General features: G+C 63.0%; 2 protein-coding genes across 8 annotated transcripts; one reads left to right on the forward strand and one right to left on the reverse strand.

Moving 5' to 3' along the window:
• Positions 1 to 6864: 6864 nt before the first annotated feature.
• Positions 6865 to 13439, forward strand: LOC104144963 (gap junction gamma-1 protein-like). 7 transcript variants are annotated; one of them, XM_068948816.1, is made up of 3 exons: positions 6865 to 7173; positions 10663 to 11867; positions 12108 to 13439. In XM_068948816.1, the coding sequence occupies exons 2-3, from the start codon at positions 10688 to 10690 to the stop codon at positions 12113 to 12115; spliced, it is 1188 nt and encodes a 395-aa protein (XP_068804917.1). In that variant the 5' UTR covers positions 6865 to 7173; positions 10663 to 10687; the 3' UTR covers positions 12116 to 13439. The 7 variants fall into 7 exon arrangements, with proteins under 7 accessions (XP_068804917.1, XP_068804916.1, XP_068804921.1 ...); XM_068948815.1 differs by lacking the exon at positions 6865 to 7173 and adding an exon at positions 7837 to 7944; XM_068948820.1 differs by lacking the exon at positions 6865 to 7173 and adding an exon at positions 8697 to 8716.
• A 1061-nt stretch (positions 13440 to 14500) lies between these two features.
• Positions 14501 to 17878, reverse strand: INHA (inhibin subunit alpha). Its single transcript, XM_068949597.1, has 2 exons — positions 17512 to 17878; positions 14501 to 16295 (listed from the first exon to the last, which is right to left on the reverse strand). Exons 1-2 carry the CDS (start codon positions 17876 to 17878, stop codon positions 15562 to 15564), a joined length of 1101 nt encoding a protein of 366 aa, XP_068805698.1. The 3' UTR covers positions 14501 to 15561.
• Positions 17879 to 18531: the final 653 nt, after the last annotated feature.

Genomic DNA, 18531 nt, shown 5'->3' on the forward strand with positions numbered 1-18531 from the left:
GGGGTGCAGCAATGTCACGTAAGGTCTATCTTCGTAGCTGCCTCAAGGGTTTTCCAAGATCCCACAGGCTAGGAGCTGTTTTCCCCTCCTGTTCAGGGTGGGTGCTGATGGGCTGCTAGACTGCTCTTCTCCACGTGGCTGGCTCCCAAGCAGCAGTCAAGTCTGTGGCCTGAGTGTATGAGCAAGGCCCAAATATGATTAGAGTGACAGCAGGTGCTAGTTTTCTTCTTCTCCTGTGAAGACTGTCCTTAGGTGAGTACCCTTTGGGCTCAGCCCCAGCAAATTGCTTACTGGCTACTAACAGGTCCTCAGAGCCATGTCTCCTCTGGGAGCTGTTGCTGCAGTGGCTGTGGAGGTGTGAATGCCTGCCCTTGCAGCACCATAAGTGAGTCTTTTGGCCAGGTGTTGCTCCTCTATTTCTAGGAGGCAATTCTGGGGCTCGCAGGGTAACAGGGCCACATTTGGGAACTGTGGACTTTTAACTGGACATGTGAGCAGTCCTCTACCGGCAGTCCCAAACCTGGCCAGAACTGAAATAACCCTTGTCTCTGAATCTTGGGCAGATTTGACTGGAGTGTACTGGGGTGGGAAGGCAGGGCCTTTGGGTAGAAGAAACTATAAAACAGATGTGATGCCAATCGATGGGCTACACAGCATCTCTCTGCTGTGCTCCTGCCCCGTTCTTATTCAAGTGAAGGTTCCTCCCTGTAACAGTTTTTACCTTGTCTCAACCTCCCCTGCATGAAGTTAAATGTGGCTGAAAAAATGCTGTTGCCTGGCCTGGGCTTGCTATGTCACAGGGTCTCTGCACTCTATCAGGTGAAGAGTAAGTGATGACTGGTTAGTATTTCAATACATTTGAAGTTCCCTGTTGGGGTGAGCAGAAACAGTCCTGTTAAACCAAGGTGCTGCCAGGTAGAATCTAATAGCCCGAGCACAGACCTTTACTGATGTTTGCCTTTCCCAGAACAATATCCTGCTGTGAACATTCAGTCCCCAAGGGCAAGTTTTCCCACTACTGCCTCCTTAGTAACAAAACTTCTACCTTCTGTCAAGGTGATCTGGATTTCTTTAAAGGCATGTATTTGTCTTTCATTGGCCTGATCCCTATTTTCTTTGGGCTCAGAGTCCTGTGGATCTGCAACAGTCTGCAATGGTCTCTATGACATTCAAAGTGTCCACATTCCCAGAGCTGGTGTCTGTCACTTAAGTCTGTTTCATCTAGAAAACAGCAATGACTGGGGCCTGTAGCAGTCTCACCTTTAGCAAATGAGATAACGCTTCCCTCTCTGCTCAAGCCTAGCTATGCCATTCGCCTAGCCTTGTAAGAGTGAAGCTCGGTTTCCATATTTTGTATTTTCAAGGCCGGCTCACAGTGCGCTGTTGGATGCTTGCTTGGACTCTCTTCACTATTAACCTTTTCCCTGTCTCCTTCAGAAGCTGAAGGTCCACAGTGACTTAATATATTTATCTAGTCTTCTATAGACTTGATTGACAGGAACTATACTGTCTTATGGCAGATGTCATAACACATTCAACTTTGTCCCTTCTTCCAAAATGGGCATATGCCTGCTGCTCTCTATTCCTTTGGTGTGATCTCAGACGTTGAACTGGAGTGAGCTCAGTGGAAACGCTGCCAACACCTAGTACTTTGTATAGAGAAAGGAGTTCCAGAGACATGAGCCAGTAAAAACCAGTAAGGTTTTTTTGTCTTCATCTTGCTGTTTAAGGAGTTCGTGTAAGTACTGTCTTCCCTTTCCATAACTTCCTTTTTCATAAAGGGCAAGAGTCAAAATTAGAGTTATCAGACTAGGCTGTTGATGTTCCTTCTGTGAATGCTGATACCCTGAGAAAACTCATCACTGGAGCTTGCTTTTTCCATGTTAGGCAAGCTGTGCCTTTGCGCTGCTGCACCTGAGTCTGGGAATGCATTGAGGGGCCCAACAAAGTGCTGATTTCCAAAAGCAAAGATGTCAGCTGTTTGCCTTTCCGTAGCTGTTCTTAGACCATTCCTGGTTTTTGCTGTAGAAGTGACTACTCGTATTTGCTTCTGCTCTTTGCCCTCAGCTCAGCGCCAGCACCCTGGTCCCATTAACAGCTCCCTGCTCTTCTGCATTCCTCTGACTACTGACAGGGGAAGCTTAGCTTTACCTGTGCAGCCTGTATGCCTGCTGCCTCTTCATGAAACACTTGCTTTGTTTTTCCCTTAGGGTTTTGTCCTGGCTGTTGCAGGTTAACCCCTTTGTGGTTACTCTATGAGCTTGAACGTGCTGCTGGGAGCTCCTCACACTAGACCTAGTGATAGGATTAACTGGGCTCATTCCACTGACAAAGTACTTCCCCAACATGCTCTTCTGGTCCAGCGCCAGAGGCAGCCCTGACTGACTACCGCATTAGAGCGAGGACTGTGGAGGTGCAGGAGAGCCAGGGTTTGTAGAGAGGTGTGATATCTGTTCAACGAGCTCCAGCTGTCTTCTACCTGTCACAGCTCCGAGCATGCACTCTCTCATCTCTGGCACTGTGGATCTTTCCCCTTCCTGCCCCGTCTCCTTTTCCGTGTGTACTTGTCTACCACACTCAGCGCTGAGTAGGTTTACTCTGGATCTCAGCATTTCCCCACCAGCATCTGCCTGGAACAGGCTTTTCTTGAGGTGGCTGGAGGGGTGCCAGGGCCTGGGGGTGGCCTTAGTCTCTGGCTGCTGGACTCCAGGGCTCTGTGGAGGGTGGCTGCAGGAAGCTCAGGCTCAGGCTTTGGGCTGCCTATTGCTACAGTTCCTGTTACTGCCTTACTTTGCTGTTCAACTCCAGCTGATGAAAATATTTTCTAATGCCTCAGTCGTGGGTTTGGCTCTTTCAATGCTTCCTGCTCTGTTCTCTGCACTCTGCAGCAGTGCTGCCTCGAGTGTATGTAGCCTGTGGGTTAGCAGTCAGCTTCCTTGGATTATATCCAGCTAAAGTAGCCTTCTTTATAACCAAACTGTGTGACTTAGGGACTGCTTGTTCACTTCTAGCAGAACTTCCCTGAAGTTGACTTCAGCCCCTGCAGGAGGGGGCCGTGCAATAGCAAAGGGCACGTATTCCCCACGGCTCGGGGACCTGCCTGTCCAGCTTCATCCCTTCTCTGGGTGTCAGTACTCCTTACGCAGCTCACAGCGCAATGGCCCAGGACTCGTGCAAACGCTTTCCCTTTGCATTGCCCTCCAGCCTGGCCAGGAGGGGAAGAGCAGCAGATGCAGGCTAGGCTTCAGTGCCATGAATGATACTGGGAGGCTGGCAGAAGATGGCACCCGGGACCAGGAAGAAGGTGCTGGCAGGAGGTGGGTGAGCAGGGGCTGTGCTGTGTTACCTTCCTGCTGTCCCTGTCTCCTGGCCTCCCCTCTGCAGTGGGTTGTGTTACAAAGGACGTTTATTGCCCTTTGTGCCTCCTCCGATGGAGCGTGCCTCTGCCTTTTATCAGAAGGTTATTAAGCTAACTGTGGAGTTGTCCTGTATCAGGACAAATAGTCCCTAATAAAGCCGTCTGTCCCTGTTCCAGTGCCAGATGATTTGTTTAATCTGTGTTTGCTGCTTGGGCTCAACTGGACTAGGACGTGTGCTGCCTGTCTCTGGCCGCGCTTGGGGAGGGTGGAGCTGGCTTGCCCCTTCCTTGCCCTACTGCAAGCGCCAGACTGGCAGGCTCCTTTCCTCAGCTGAAGCAAACACACCTCAGGTCACCTGCCCTGCCATCTGCCAAACTGTCACTATCCTGGGAGGCAGAGGTAGTTATAGCAAGGCTGAGTCGTCCTGCCCTAGAGATTACAAAGGGAAATGAGGTGGCTATCAACAGCCGTGCTGGGCCCTGTGCTCTCCTGGGGGTGCAGCCAGGTCTGGCAGCTCTGCGTGAGGCAGCTGTGGGCTGGGAGGCTCTCGGAGCTCTCCTTGTCCCACTGATGCCTCTGGGATCTCCCCCAGGGACACCCTGGTTTCCCATAGCTGAGGCAGGATCTGGAGGTGGGGTTCCAGTGGGTGCCTCCATCGCAGTGTTGTGGCTGAGCACAGTGCACCAAGCTGCTTGTGGGAGCGTTTGCCGCGTTCCTGCCTGAGCTCTAGCTCTTGTCCCAGGGGTGGATGTTCTCCCAGTCGCTGGAGATCTCCTTATCGCTGTGCAGACAGCCTCCCTCTCTGCTCCCCCTCAGCCACTATCTCCCTGATTACCAGCTCCCCTAGCTCTCTCCGTGCTGTGCAGCTGCCCTGCCTTGCTCTGCATACCACGTGCTTCCTCCATCGAGCTCTGGGCTGTGCCCCACAGATTTAATGGCTCGGAGCTGATCCTGGTTTTGCGGTTGGTGACTGTGCTGCCCCTGTTTCCTCTGCAAAAAAAATTTGCATTTCTGAGCAGGACCCCATAAAGCTGTTGGTCTTGCACATCCTTCCTGCCTGAGATGAGCGCCTTGGCTCAGTCAGCCTCAGCTGAAGTGGGAAGGGATGAGGATGTGCAGTGGCCTTTGCCCAGCTGCCTTCCTTTCCCGGCTCTGTGTGCTGGTGTTCTTGCCCTCTGCCCCGGGGAGAAAGGGTGATGTCTCTGGCCTGTGCTTGGACGTAGCAAGCTCAAGATGAGGCTGGACCCTGAGGAAGCTCAGGGCACTGTGGCTGGGGGAAACAGGAGGGGTCTGAAGATGATGGCCAGATGGCAGCAAGCATAGTAATGCCTATTATGAGCATCTGGGCTTGACCTCTTGAGGACACCCGGGGCAAGCTCTGCTCCAGAGCGCTGACACGGGCTCAGCTCGTGCTGCGGAGAGATTCTGCCACTGCATCCAGCTGTGCTTGGCCCTGGCCCAGTAACTAGTGTCATTTTGGGTGCAGTGTCCTCAGTTTGGAGTGGCTCAGCAGTTCAGGCTCTTTGGACACAAGTCTGGTCCTGCGGGGGGTTGTTCTTAAAGCTCTATGCACCAGGAGTCAAAGGATCATGTAGGACCTTTACCATGGGCAAACTGCTTCGTTGCCTGGGTGTGAAGCCAGGATGCAGACAAGAACCGGGAGCGCTTGAAAGCTGGTGGTGGTTGTGGGGAAAGAAAAGCCCAAGACACTTTAACCGCCTCACAACAGCAAGATATGTACCGAGAATTTCAAAATACCCAGAGCACTGCTCCCCCGCACCAGCAGTGCCTCCCCATTTCTCCCAGGATGCTGTGCTTGTGCCCACAGCCCCCCAGGTCACCGTACCCTACTCCTACCTCTCCGTGCCTCATGGTAGGCAGCTGCCCCAGGCCCGGCACTGTGCTGCGGTTCCCCTCCCCAGCCCTGGGCCTGAAGGCTTTCCTGCATCTTTACGAAAACTTGAATTTCTGTGCTCTGCATGCGGTTTCACTTTATCCATCTCAGCCTGTCTCTTCTCATCTGGGACGCGGACCGTGCTTAGGGTTGCCCCTAGAGCATCTGTTGCTGGATTTGCAACAAACATTTCCCTTTCCAGAAATGTTAACGTTGCAGTTGTGTGCGTGATGGCGAAATTCAACGGAAAGTTTTTTTACATAGTCTGGACAAAATCCCATTCCTTCGGCTGCAGCTTTTCCTCATTGCTGCAGAAGGAGTGGAGGTAGAAGCTGTTGTCTAGGGTGGGGGCCAAGGCAGGTGGGGGGAAAGAAGGATTGAGTAAGAGAGCTCAAAGCGGTGTCCTTTCCCCCTTCCTCTTGTGCACACACCTGCACCCACGTCAGGCTGCAGCACCTGCTCACGTGGGTGCCGGGCTTTCCTCTCGAGTTGCTTGCCCTGTTGGCCTCTTCCCCGAGCGCTCCTGCGAGAGAGCGTCGAGCGGGTGCATAGGCTGTGCAGGACGGCTGGACTGCGCTGCGGTGGCTCTCGCTGACTTGCACCAGAACCGGTCGGGCTGCCGTTACTCAGTGGGCCCAGAATAGCCAGAAAACCCACACAGGAAGCAGCCGCCACTCTTCCCGTCCCGCGCTTTGCTCCAGCCTTGCGGCCTCACCCCTCATGCACTTCTGCTTGCCTGACCGCAGGGGCACAGCCTGTTCTCTGCGCCGGCTGCTGGCGCACGCAACCCATCTCGTCCGCACCCTCCCTGTGGGGCTGTACGCCAGGGCGGCAGGAGGCTGCGGCAGGCAGTGGCCGAGCAAGCAGTGCTGCCTGTGGAGACCCCCACGGGGTGCACGGCCACTCCAGCTTGGTTGGGGGCAGCTCAGCCTGGGCAGCTCCATCCCTGCATCCCACATGGGCCTGCTCTTTGGGGGAAAGGGTGATGGGAAGGTGATGCTCCTCTCTCCCCACTGAGGCTCTGCCTTATCCCTAGCCTCCCTGGGTCTTCATCTGCTCCTCCAGATGATGGGGTCTTGGAGGAAGGAGAGGTGTGACCTAGCCAGGCAGGGAGCATAAGTAAGGACTCAGGTGACCTGCATGTCTCCTGACAAAGTCCTTGCGCCCTGCTGTGCTGAACTGCTCCCTCCCTCTCACAGCCTTGCCCTGTGCCATAGTCTGTGACCCCTGTCCCCTCGAGCCCGTCTCCCAGGGAGGGCTGGTGGTTCGGCATTGCCTGAGAGGTGGGTGGAGGCATTTCCCCCACCAGTGCCCGCTCACAGGAACTGTTTTGCAGAAGCAAGCACATATTTCAGAGGGGAGAAGCAGCATTTCACGAGTTCATGAGGACACCAGCTCCCCACCATCTGTTTGGGTTGCACAAGGCAGCCCCGTGGGCCTGGAGCACACCCCATCACCACCTCAAAGCGGACAAGGAAAGGGAGGCTGCTCTTCCTAGGAAGTCACGAGTGGCTTTGGCGTGTGGTGTGGGGATCCCCAGATAGCACATAACTCCAAAAAAGCTCTCTAGTGCCAATTTTAGCAGCACAGAAAGTGAGTGGCTGTGATGTGATGGAGGGACAGTCCACTGCTCAAGGGATGGTGACTCAAAGCCTGGTCTGCCGTTGCAGGGCCTTGGAGAGCAGCTCTGGTCTTGGAGAGCAGGTCCTGCAGCACACCGCAGTTACCCATGAAGGCAGCAAACCTATCTCAGGGCAGCTCGGCTGTTGCTCACTGAGGAGCACTGGTGGCTCTTTAAGGGCACATCTTGTGGCCGTTGGAGGATGCTGCTGCCAGAATAATTTGGAGCATTTTTCTACAATGGCCAGGAAGCCTCAGTGTCACACCTCTGCGGGGGTTTGGCACTGCAGGAGTGAATGAGTGAGTTACCTGGGGGCAAAAGGAGGAGGAGGAGAGCCAGACGGGAATGCGCCTGGGCCATTAGGAGCTGAATGGGACTGCTCAGGGCCGGGAGCTGCCTCCAGGAGACTAACGGGTTTCAGGGGCTCGGCGGGGACTGCAGGCCAGCTTGCAGAGCTGTGTGTCACTCCTTATCTTGCTGATAAAAACGACGCTTCAGTTTGTTTTGGCCGGGCTTGGCCTCTGCCTAGAGGCATGTGTGGGACAGCAAACGCCGTGGCTCCGGAGCGACCTCCCAAGCCGCCGCTGCTCATGACCGCTTGCAAAACTTCCCCCTGGGGCAGCAGCCCCCACCCAGAGCTGGGCTAATTCGGGCTCCCGGCGGCAGGGCCGGACCTCGCCGCGCCGCGCCAGGTACGCCGCTGTCCCCCCGGCCAGGGCTGCGGCCCGGGGCGAGCGGCAGAGCGGCCGGGAGAGGGCTCGGCCCCGGCGGGGGGGAGTCCCCGCACCGGCAGCGGGAAGGGCCCGCCCGGCCCGTGAGCCACCCCCGGCGGCGGCGGCGGCGGCGGCGGCGGGCGGTACGCGAAGTTGCGCGGGTGCCGGCGGCGGGCGCGCACCGGCGGGGCGGCGGGCGGCGGGCGGTGCGCACCGGCGGGGCGGCGGGCGGGCGGGCGGGCGCGGGGCGGGGCAGCCCCGGGCCCCTTTGTTCGGCGGGAGGCGGCAGCGCGCCGCCCCGCCGCTTTGTCCGCTGCCGCCGCCGCCGCCGGCGGGAGCCGCTCGTCCTGGCGCGCCGTGAGTGGGGCCGGCCCGGGCGGTACCGGTACCGGTACCGGCAGCGGGCGGGCTGGCGGGCGGATGGGAGGGCGGCGGTGGGGCCCCCAGGGGTCGATGGTGCGCGGGTGGCTGGCCGAGGCCGGGGAGTAGCGGGGCCCGGGAAGGCGGGGATCGGTGGGGCCGGGGTCGGTGGGGCTGGGGGCTCCGGGCAGGGAAGAGTCGGTGCGTCTGGGATTGATGGGTCGGGGGCCCCCAGGCAGGCGGGGGTCAGTGGGGCTGAGTTTGATGGGGCTGGGCCCCTGGGAAGGCAGAGGTTGGTGGGGCCAGGGCTGGTGGGTTGGTGGGTCAAGGGCTGGGGAGCTGGGGGCTTTGTTGAGGGCTGGGGAAGGGGCGCCGGTAGGGCAGGCCGGGGTGGGGGGATCTGGGATCGGTGGGGCTGGGGGTGTAGGTGCCCCCGGTGGGGGCACGTGGTGCTGGTCCTGACTCACGGCGTGGCCGGGAGCCAGCGGGTGGCTCAGCCCCATCAGCCGAGAGCTGGACCCACGTTGCCTAGTGCCGGGGGGGGGCCACCGCCCTGGGCGGGGGGAAAGGGGACTGCGCCCACGCCAGGGTGGACCGCGGTGCCTCTGACCCGCAGCCGGTCAGCGTGTCACCCCTCCCTGGCTGATGCACCAGGGCCTGTCTGCGTGTGCTTGCCAGCTCTGCCCTGGCCCCCCGATCCCTTGTCCTCCTGGTCTCATCTGCTGCTCCAGCCTTGTACCCTGGGACCAGGGCGTTGTGCTGCTGCCAGGCAAGAACTGAACGTAGACACAAAGCACCCTGGTGTTAGCGGAGGCCTGGGAGGGAGGGCCTGGCATCAGGGATGGGGCAGAACCTGCCCCGGGGCTGAGGCAGCCACGTGTTAAAAGGAGCTTGACAACAAAAGATGCTGGTGGCCCTGGGGGCTGGGTTTGGTGCCCTGGTGCTCAGGGCTGGCAGAGCCTTGGGGCCAGCCTGCGCAGCGTCTTGCCCCCACCCCAGCCACCTCCTGCTGCTCAGGAGGCTCCGAGCTGAGCACCAGGTCCTCAGTGGGAGCCGCGTCCCGTGTGGTCGCTCGTCCCATGTGGTCCCCATGTGGTCGCTCGGTGCTAGGAGGAGCTTTTCTGTTTAGGTCAGGTTTGCTTGGGAGGCAGATTGAGCTAAGCGAAAAAGATCCTCTTACTCTGGAGCGAGGCTCCGGCAGAGGAGCTGGAGCAAAACAATAGCGGCCTAAGTGCGGTGGGAGAAATTGGCCGCAGAGACGTGTCCTGGCTGGAGGTGCTGGGACGGGGCTGGCCCGAGGACAAGTGAGGCCAGGAGGAGGCCCAGGGCTCCGTGGCAGTGTGTGGCACATCCTCTCTGCCGCTCCCTGTGCCCGGCTCTGCCCTGTTCCCTCTGGGCAGCCCTGCCACCTGCTCCCCTTGCATCAGCTCACACGTAAGCTGCTGAAACTGGGGGTGGCGATGAGGTGTCTCCTCTTGCGTCCTCTCCTCTATTTAGCCAGAAGCTGTAGCGCTTTGCTCCTAATTTCCTCCCTGACCTCTGATGTCAGCTGCTTCTCCTGTACTTTGCGATTCCTTGGCTGCCCCGCGTTGCCCCTTGCCATCGGTCTCTGTTCCTCACACACTGTTTCCTCTGTAAGTTTGGCTGCTGCCGAATGTGGGTTTGCTGTAGGGTCATGGTGTGATTTGAGCCCAGGAGCCTCTCTGAGACTGGCCACCCAAAAGGCCACCTGGCTGGAGCCGGGCTGAGGCTTGGAGGCAGGAGACACAAGGAGGAGGTGCAGCTAGCACCTGCTGTAGCAGCAGGGCATGTGAGGAGCAGACTTGGCAGGGCTCCTAGTGATTTTGAGGGATGGGGGTCAGCAGGAGGCTGGGGGGGACACAGCACAGGGGAGCAGAGGTTTGGTGGGTCTGGGCTCAGGGGAGCAGAGGGGCTGGGTGCTGTGCTGGGCGAGAGGGGCGGTACGTGCCACAGGGCGCCGGCCGTGTCCACCTGGGGTTGCCTGGCTCAAGGGACCTGCACTCCCCTAGGGGAGCAGAAACCATGCCCCGTAGCAGGACGGGGGTCCTGGCCCAGAGTGCAGCACTGGTTGGGGACCTGCCCAGGACCAGGTGGCAGACGGGTGCTGCGGCACCCTGGCTCCGCTGGGGAGGAAGAGGAAGAGGAGGCTGTCCCCTCGCCCTCCCTGGCTGGCGCTGCCGGAAGCTGGAGGGCTCCCTTGTTTACCCAGGCTGTGGCTGACTCTTCCCCCAGATCCGTCCCACACAGGACGGGAGGTAACCGGCCCAGCCTTTCCCCTACTGCCCGGTCCCCGCCACCGCGGTCCCTCTGCCCACCTCGCTGGTGGCAGCTGCGGGGCTGGAACAGGGTGTGAAAGGGAAGCGCGTGGAGGAGGTGCGTGGCATGGGGCAGCCAGCCAGCCGGAGGCTTATGGGGAGCAGGGAGAGGGGCTGGCGTGGGCTCCCATCCTTTGTTTCTGCCTGGAGCCAAGACGCCTCTGGCTTCCCTGGAGCTGCTGGGTGGAAGCTGTGGTTTTGGGGAGAGGGATCCCAGCTTGGGGATGTGTTTGTGGGCCTGGTAGGTAAGGGCAGGGATGCTGGTGCTGGGAGAGGGAGAGATGGAGGTGCGGGTCTGGTGTGGAGGTTGGTGCTTTTGGGGGCTAGACGTAGCGTATTTGGGTTTGCTCTGTGGCTTATTGCCTGCCCTTCCCCACAGGGTTTGAGCCAACTGCTTGGCCAGGATGAGCTGGAGTTTCCTGACGCGGCTCCTGGAGGAGATCAACAACCACTCAACCTTCGTGGGCAAGATCTGGCTCACTGTCCTCATCGTCTTCCGGATCGTGCTGACAGCCGTTGGTGGGGAGTCCATCTACTACGACGAGCAGAGCAAGTTCGTGTGCAACACGCAGCAGCCCGGCTGCGAGAACGTGTGCTACGACGCCTTCGCCCCTCTCTCCCACGTCCGCTTCTGGATCTTCCAGATCATCATGGTGGCCACGCCATCAGTGCTGTACCTGGGCTTTGCCATGCACCGCATCGCCCGGATGCCAGAGAACGCGCGGCGCCGGGCTCCGGCAGGCCGGCGAGCACGCATGCCGGTCGTGCGCCGGGGAGCCGGGCGGGACTACGAGGAGGCGGAGGACGATAACGAAGAAGACCCCATGATCTTTGAGGAGATCGAGGTGGAGAAGGAGAAAAGCACGGAGGGTGGGGAAAAGCACGACGGCCGGCGCCGCATCAAGCAGGATGGGCTGATGCGTGCCTACGTGCTGCACTTGCTGTGCCGCTCGCTGCTGGAGACGGCCTTCCTCTTCGGGCAGTACATGCTGTACCGCTTCGAGGTGAGCCCGTCCTATGTGTGCAGCCGCAGCCCCTGCCCTCACACTGTCGACTGCTTCGTCTCCCGCCCCACCGAGAAGACGATTTTCCTGCTCATCATGTACGCGGTCAGCGGGCTCTGCCTCTTCCTCAACCTCTGCGAGCTCGTGCACCTCGGCGTGGGCCGCATCCGGGACGCGCTGAGCCAGCTGGACGACCCCCCGCACCTTGACGACACCAGCCCCGGGCTGCAGTACGCCAAGAAAGCTCCCAGCGCGCCCCCCACCTACCACTCGCTGAAGAAGGAGCCCCTGAAAGCCCCGCTGCCCAACGGCAAGCTGGGCTATGGGGAGAACTTGGCCAACTCGGCGACGGAGCGCTTCGCCCTGGCTGGCGCTCCCCCGGAGCACGAGCTGGACAGGCTGCGCAAGCACCTCCGCATGGCCCAGGAGCACCTGGAGATGGCCTTCCACCTCAACCCGCCGCTGGAGACTGCCAGCCCGTCCCGCAGCAGCAGCCCGGAGGCCAACGGCATGGCCGCCGAGCAGAACCGCCTCAACTTTGCCCACGAGAAGGGGGGGGCCGTCTGTGAGAAAGCCACGGGTGAGCCGGGGACGTGGTGGGCAGGGGACACTGGTTGGGTCCGTCCTGGCGTTGCTGGGTCGCTCCGAGGAGCTGGGCTGCGCCTCGCTGCGGGGCAGGGGGAGGTCGGGCAGGTCTCCCCCATGCCGGGCAGCTGGGCTCTGCACGGCTCCTCGCGAAGGCAGGGCGAAGGGCTGCCTGGGGATGCGGCTTGCCCCGTCTCCCCAGGGTGGGCATTAACGTGCGTTCTGCTCCCCGCAGGGCTGTGAGTGCCGCGTGGCGCCTCTGGGACTGGAGTTGTCATCCGAAGTGGCTGCTCCTGCGATCACTGGAAAGGCAGCCCGCCAGGAGAGAGCAGGGCTGAGCACGGAGGTGTCTCTTCCGCGGGGCTGGCTGGGGGCGTCCCTCGTGCCGGTGGGCAGGGATGGGGAAGGGGTCATGGGGAACGTTCCTTCACTGTTCTTAATTTTTACGAAAGGGAATATCTTATTTTTGTACATTTTTATAAACTTGTCAGCGTGCACCCTGGCATTTCTATCCTCTGCTCTGATTCCTGCTCTAGGCCTGCACCTTCCCTCTCTGTCTCCCCTTTCAGCCCTCTTCCTTCTTCCCGCAGTTCCCGCTGCGGCTTCCAGTGGCGTCTCCCCGTGCCCTGCTGTGCTTGCCCTCACCCGCCAGCGTGCTGGCCAGGAGGGTGCTTCGCGCGCGCAGGCCGCGGCGGAAACGCTGGTAGTGGCAGGGCTTTCCCCGCGGCGTGGGGGAGCTGCCCTGGAGCTGTGGTTGTGCGGGGTCCGGCTGGCTGGGCCAAGCCCACGGACCAGGGCTGCGCTTGCACGAAGGTTGAAGCGGGGGGTGATAGCGGTGACCTGTTCCCGGACGGGGGGATAGGTGTCCGTGGCCCAGCTGCTGGCAGGGGCTGGTGCTGCGGGGAAGGAGGGCACGGGCTGCTGTGCCCCTCTTTGCCCCCTGGGGGGACCCCTGCAGAGGGACCCTTGGCTTCCCCCTCTCCGTGTGGTCCTTCCAGGGTGCAAAGAGGGGCGATGGCCGGGGACTGCATCGCCCCAGGGGCAGGAGGGGCTGGAAGCTGCTGCCTGCAGGGAAGGGATTTGCGCTCTGCCGGAGGGGACGCCCCGCGCGGGAGCTGTGCGAGGTGGGGGCCACGCTGGGCCAGCCGCCGGCCCCCCAGGGCTGCTCTTGGGGACTGCCGGGGCCGTGCTGCGGGGCGCCCCCACCTCGCGCGTCGGTACGAGCCGCCGGGGCTGCCCCGCGCCGACGTGTGCGCGCGAAGGGCAGGGGCAGTCCTTCCCGTCTCCTCCGTTTCCCCTGCCAGCAGCGTCGCTCGCCGCACAGGCGGCCGGGGTTTGGCCGGCCCCGCGCGGGGCTACGCGGCGGGCGCGAGGCAGGGCCGCCGTCCCGCTGCGGGAGGGCGCAGCGCCCCGAGCCGGGGCCAGCGGGGAGCCACTGGGGCATTTCTGATCATCTCAGCCGGGGTCACGTGGTGATTTTGTAGCTTTGTTTTGTACTCAAATGATTGTGACTTTTTTTTTTTTTTTTTTAAATATTTTCAGTAAAGCCTGGAGACGTTTTGTACTGAACTTCTGTATCCGGTCCTTTGGGAGGAAGGGGTGGGAAGGGAATCCTGCGCAGACGGGCTTGGAGCGCGGGCGGGCGGGCGGGCGCCTTGGCCCGGAGGAAGCGGGGGCTGCGTGCGTAGGGCCGGGCAGGGGCCCCGCGGCCCCGGCTTCGGCATTCCTCGGGACGTCCCGTTTTGGCCTGCGATGACTCAGTCGTTCCTGCCGCGTGGAGGAGCCTTCGGCCGGGCAGCCTCCGGCGGGTCGGGTCGGCCGAGCCGGGGCCGCCTTCCCTCCGCGGCCGGGGGGCCGGCAAGCTGGAGCCGCATTCCTGCACATCCCGAGGCCGGGGCCCTGCGAGGGGGTCTGCCCGCTGCTCCGGGTCCGGCAGTCCCTGCCGCGGCCGGCAGGGGAAGGGATGCTGCATTGCGCTGCTCTCCCCTGCCCTGGGGCCGGATCAAATCCGGGGTTTCCTCGTGCCCTGTTTCTGGGCCGGGCTGGACGGAGCGAGCGGCTCTGGGGGAGGAAAGCGTGGGAGCAGCAGCCGCAGGAGCCCCGGGGCAGGGCGGACGCGCTCGCTCCCGGCTCGTGGGGCGCTGCCGCCCGCGCGCCCGGCTCTGGAGGGTGCCAAGCGTGCCGGCCGCAGGGGGAAGCGGGGCGAGGGAGAGGGGTGCGGAGCTGGCCTCCGTGGGGAGCAGGCGGGCAACTTTCGCTCGCCCCGTTTCTGGCTCTGCACAGCTGCTGCTTGCAAGCTGGCTGCGGTCCCCTTGCGTTGGTGGGAGGCCAAGTGCACGCAGCTGGGTTGTGTGTTTTTGAAGGGCTGTGGGGCTCCGAGCTGCACCCTGCGGCATGGCCGAGGGCGGAGGGGCCGTTGGGAGCCCGGGTCGGAGCCGGGCCCGGGTCTGGCCGGACGGTGCTCTGCTGCTGCCTGCCGAACGGCCGTAGCTCGCCGCTAAGGCAGCGCTGGCCGGTCCCTCCCTCCTCTGGCCGAAAGCCTGCGGGAGTTTGCATCCCACTGCGCAACCCCTCGCTGCCCGTGTGGCTGCCTCTGATTGAAGTTGGCATTTTGAGCTTTTGTTTTTTGTAAAAGAAAACAAACAGGTTTATTTTGCTCATCCTGTTAATCTTTCAAACAGGTTCTGCCACTCAAAGAGGGCTTGCTTGCAGCGCCACGCATACCGCGGGCCCCACGACCTGTGCAAGATCCCGGCCCGGCCTGCCCCGGCACACCCCGTCCCTTGTCCCCAGGCCCGTGTCCCCGGCCCCGTGTCTGCCCTGCCGCGAGCTGCCCCTGCCTGCCTCTTGCCAGGAGCACGGCGGGCAGTTTGCATCTCCGAAACCTGCAGGGACCAAGCGGCCTCGGGCTAGCAGACCGCTGATGGGAGCGACCCAGCAGCTCTCTGGACTTGGGTGCCCAACCGGGGCGTGCAGGGAGTCAGGGCTTGGCTTTATGGGACTTCTCAGGTGGCGCCTGCTCCTCCTCGAGGCCCTGGGACCAGGCTCGGGGGGGCTTCGCTGCCACGTCCCCCCCAGCAGCAGCGAGCTGCCGCGTGGTGCTGCAGGTGCCACCGCAAACCGTGCCCCAGGTGCCCTGACGCCTTCGGGCTGCTTTGCACTAAGCAGCAGGAGGGGGACCTGCTCGCGCGTTCCCAGTCTCTTTTGGGGACAAAGTGCTGGGGCAGGGACGGATGGGAAGAAACATGGGATGAGCTGGTCGGAGATGCAAACCTGCCTTTGGGCTGGCGGTACGTATCTGGCAGCTCCTCTGCAGAAGGCTGCGCCTGTCCCGATCCCCTGCGCCCCGGCCCGCGCCGTGCGGGGAAGGGTCCTGGCGCGGGTTTGCCAGGGTGAACGCCCCGCCGGCGGGAGCGCTGAAACGCTGGGTGGCATGGGGGCTCGTGGGGCAGGGCGCTCCGGGTCCCCCTCTCGTCCCCGTCCCCGAGCAGGGGACGGCACCGCGGCGTGGGGCAGGGCTCCCTCGTGCCAGTGACTCCTCCGTCGCCCTGGACGGGATCCTGGGCTGCCCAGGGCTTTGGGGCAGGGCGAGGGAAGGCCGGGGCCGCGGTCCGGGGCAGGGCTGCGGCTGGGACGTGCCGGGGCGGGAGGGAGCCCCTCGCGCGGGGCCGAGCGGGGCGAGCCGGGCGCTACACGCAGGTGCAGTCCTGGGCCAGGATGTTGGGCACGGTCTCGTACTTGAAGGAGTAGCCGCCGTCGGAGGTGGTGCGGACACGCAGCGAGCGCATGGTGCCCGGCAGGGCGGCGCAGCAGAGCTGGACCCCCAGCCGGTGGCTCAAGCCGTGGCCTTCGGAGCAGCTGCCGTGGCAATAGTGGAAAACGAAGCTGCTGGGGTGCACGATCCAGTTGTCCCAGCCCAGCTCCTCGAAGGAGATGTTGAGGGAGGCCCGGCGGCAATTGGTGTGGGCGGCCACGTCCTCCGACGGGCGCTGCAGCAGGCCGAGGGCGGCCGGGGACCAGGGCACGGTGGAGCGGCGAGCCCGCTCGCTGCCCTTGGCCCGGGTGGTGGCCACCAGGAAGGGCATCTTCTCCCCGTCGGCCAGGCAGGGGCAGCCGGGGCAGCGCACCAGCAGCACGAAGAGCGGCTGCGAGATGTGGGGCAGCAAGGCGGGGGCGAAATGAAACACCGTCCAGTGGTCGGGCGCCTGCACCGCCGTGGCCACCACGGGCACGCGGCCCTGCGGCGACAGGGTCAGCACGTCCGGGGCCGAGTGGTTACGGGCGGCCGCGGGGCCGGTGTAAAACCAGAGCTGGGCCGATGTCACGGCGCGGCTGAGGGTGTGGGGTGACGGCTGGAAGAGGTAGGTGAAAATCCCTTCTTCCTCCAGCAGCTTGTCCGGCTGCGTGGGCTCGCAGGGCACGTCTGCAAGGGGAAAAAAGCACCGGGGTGCTGCAGCAGGTGCCCGCGCCGGGGCACGCCGCCAAACGCCCTGCGCCCTGACCGCGTGCACAAGCCGCCGGGACGGGGGAAGGAGGCACCCCAGGGTGTCCCAAAGCAGGGCGAGAGGCTGGGGTGGTGCAGAGGGGGTCCCCGAGGGTGCCCGCCGCGCAGGCCTGGCGGCGGCCGGGCGCGGGGCAGCTGACATCTAGCGCTGCGCAGCAGCTACTGCACGGCACGGCGCCGGCCGAGCAGGTGCCTGCGCCGCGGCTCCGGGAAGGGCTGCTGCCCGGCGCTTCCCCGGCCTCGCGGACAGCCGGCAGGCTCAGGCCCACGGGGCGAAGCGCCCGCCGCCGGGGGGCTTGGAGCCTGTGTTGCGTGGGCAGGGTCGGGGCTGGGGCAGCACGTCCTGCCCCTCGCGGGCGTTCGGGCTGGGGAGCCCCGTGTCCCCGGCGGCTGCGGCAGAGCGTGGGCTCTGGCCGCCTTTCGGGGCAGCTCAGTCTGACCCTGCGGGCTGCGGAGGGGGACTGAAGGCTGGCAGAGGCTTGCTGGAGGCTCCCATGGGGTGTGGGGCGGAGAGGGGGTCCCAGTGTGCCCAGCGTGGGTTGCTGTCCCAGTGGGGAGGCCGTTCTGCCCCCCGCTCCCGGCCAAGCGGCAAGATCTGCCCGGGGGACAGCCAGGGCTGTGCAGCAAGCAGCTCCCTGGGGCCGGGGCAGGCTGAGCCCTGGCGGGAGGCCAGCTGTGCCCCTCTGCACCCTAGGCTGATCCGTTAGTGCTGCTCAGTCCCCTAGCATCCTGCCCCCATCCCTTTCCATCCTGCCCCTGTCCCTTAGTGTCCTGCCCTGTCCCCTAGCATCCTGCCCTGTCCTCTCCTCATCCCTCTCCGTCTCTCTGCATCCCAGCTGGCTCAGGCAGTCCCCAGCCTGTCTAGCTGTCAGCACCCTGGCCTGCCTCTTGTGCCCCTCACCTGCCCTCTGCCCCTCTCCCTGCCGGGTCCTGGGCTGACCTGCCTACCCCTGCCTGCCTTCCCCTTCCGCCTCATGGCTCTCCGTCACATTTCAGCCACCCCTACGTCCCAGCCTGGCTTACCTGCTTCCTCTGTCCCACACCAGCATCATAGTCCTGCTGCATGCTTGATGCCCTGACCCACCAGCCCAGCTTAGCTCTTCTGCCCTCTCCATCCTCACAGGGGCTTTCTCACCTGTGGATGGGAAGAGGATCACCTGGGAGGTGTCCTCCAGCTCCTCGTGTGGGACTTCTGGGGTCTCCAGGACGTCTCTCCGATGCATCTTCCTCCCCTCCTGCCGGGGCCCCTCCTGGGGTGCAGGGGGGCTCAGATGCTCCAGCACCCGTGCCCGGACCTTGGCCAGGATGAGCTGCCGGTCGGCGCCAGCGCCGGTGCAGGCGGCCAGGGCGGCGGGGGGCAGCATGGCTGGCAGCAGGTGCAAGAGGAGCAGCATGGCCGCGGGGCGTGCGGTGGGCCGGCTGCTCGGGGGGCTCTGCCGTGGGTGCCTGCCTGCAAGCCCAGCCCGTCTGCCCACTGCGCGCCGCCTGGGGCACGGTGGCATTGAGACGTATCTGACACTGACGCAAACGTCTGCTCGCCGTGAATATTATCTCTGGGCAGCGAAAGCGCTGAGACGTCTGGAATGCAAGGACTGCAAGGACAGTGTGGTCTGGGGGGGGGGGAAGGCGCCCAGGGAGGGGGGCGCGGGGGTGATGCTGCCGGGGCAGTGGGTGCACGGGGCTGGGGGAGGCCAGGCTGCAGGCAGCGTGCTGCCGTGAAGGCTTTGCTGTGCCAGTGTGGATGGAGGGGCACCCTGGGGCGAGCGTGGCAGCTGCCGGTGTGGGGTGTCCCCATGCTGGAGCAGGGTGAGGGAGCTGCGGGCTCAGGGCTTCTGGGGGCACAGGGGGAGGTGATGGTGGCTGTGCTGGGTGATGAAACCTGGGCAGACACCTAATGTGGTCCAGAACCTTGTGAGGCCCAGATGTGGGGAGGGACTTTAGGGGTGGCAGGCTGGGCATGCTTGTGCTGGAGATGTCTTGGTCACCTCGAGGTCGTTGGGGAGCAGGGACATGAGGAGGGAGCCCGAGGAAGGACAGATTGGGGAAGGGGGAACTGCGGCATCTCCAGGGCAGCCTGTGGTGGGCAGGAGGCGGCTGACAAGGTCCCGTGATACGAAGCAGGAGGGATGGGAAAAGGACCCCGTGCAGCCTGGGA

Source organism: Struthio camelus, chromosome 6 (assembly GCF_040807025.1).
Source record: "Struthio camelus isolate bStrCam1 chromosome 6, bStrCam1.hap1, whole genome shotgun sequence".
NCBI lineage: Eukaryota > Metazoa > Chordata > Aves > Struthioniformes > Struthionidae > Struthio > Struthio camelus.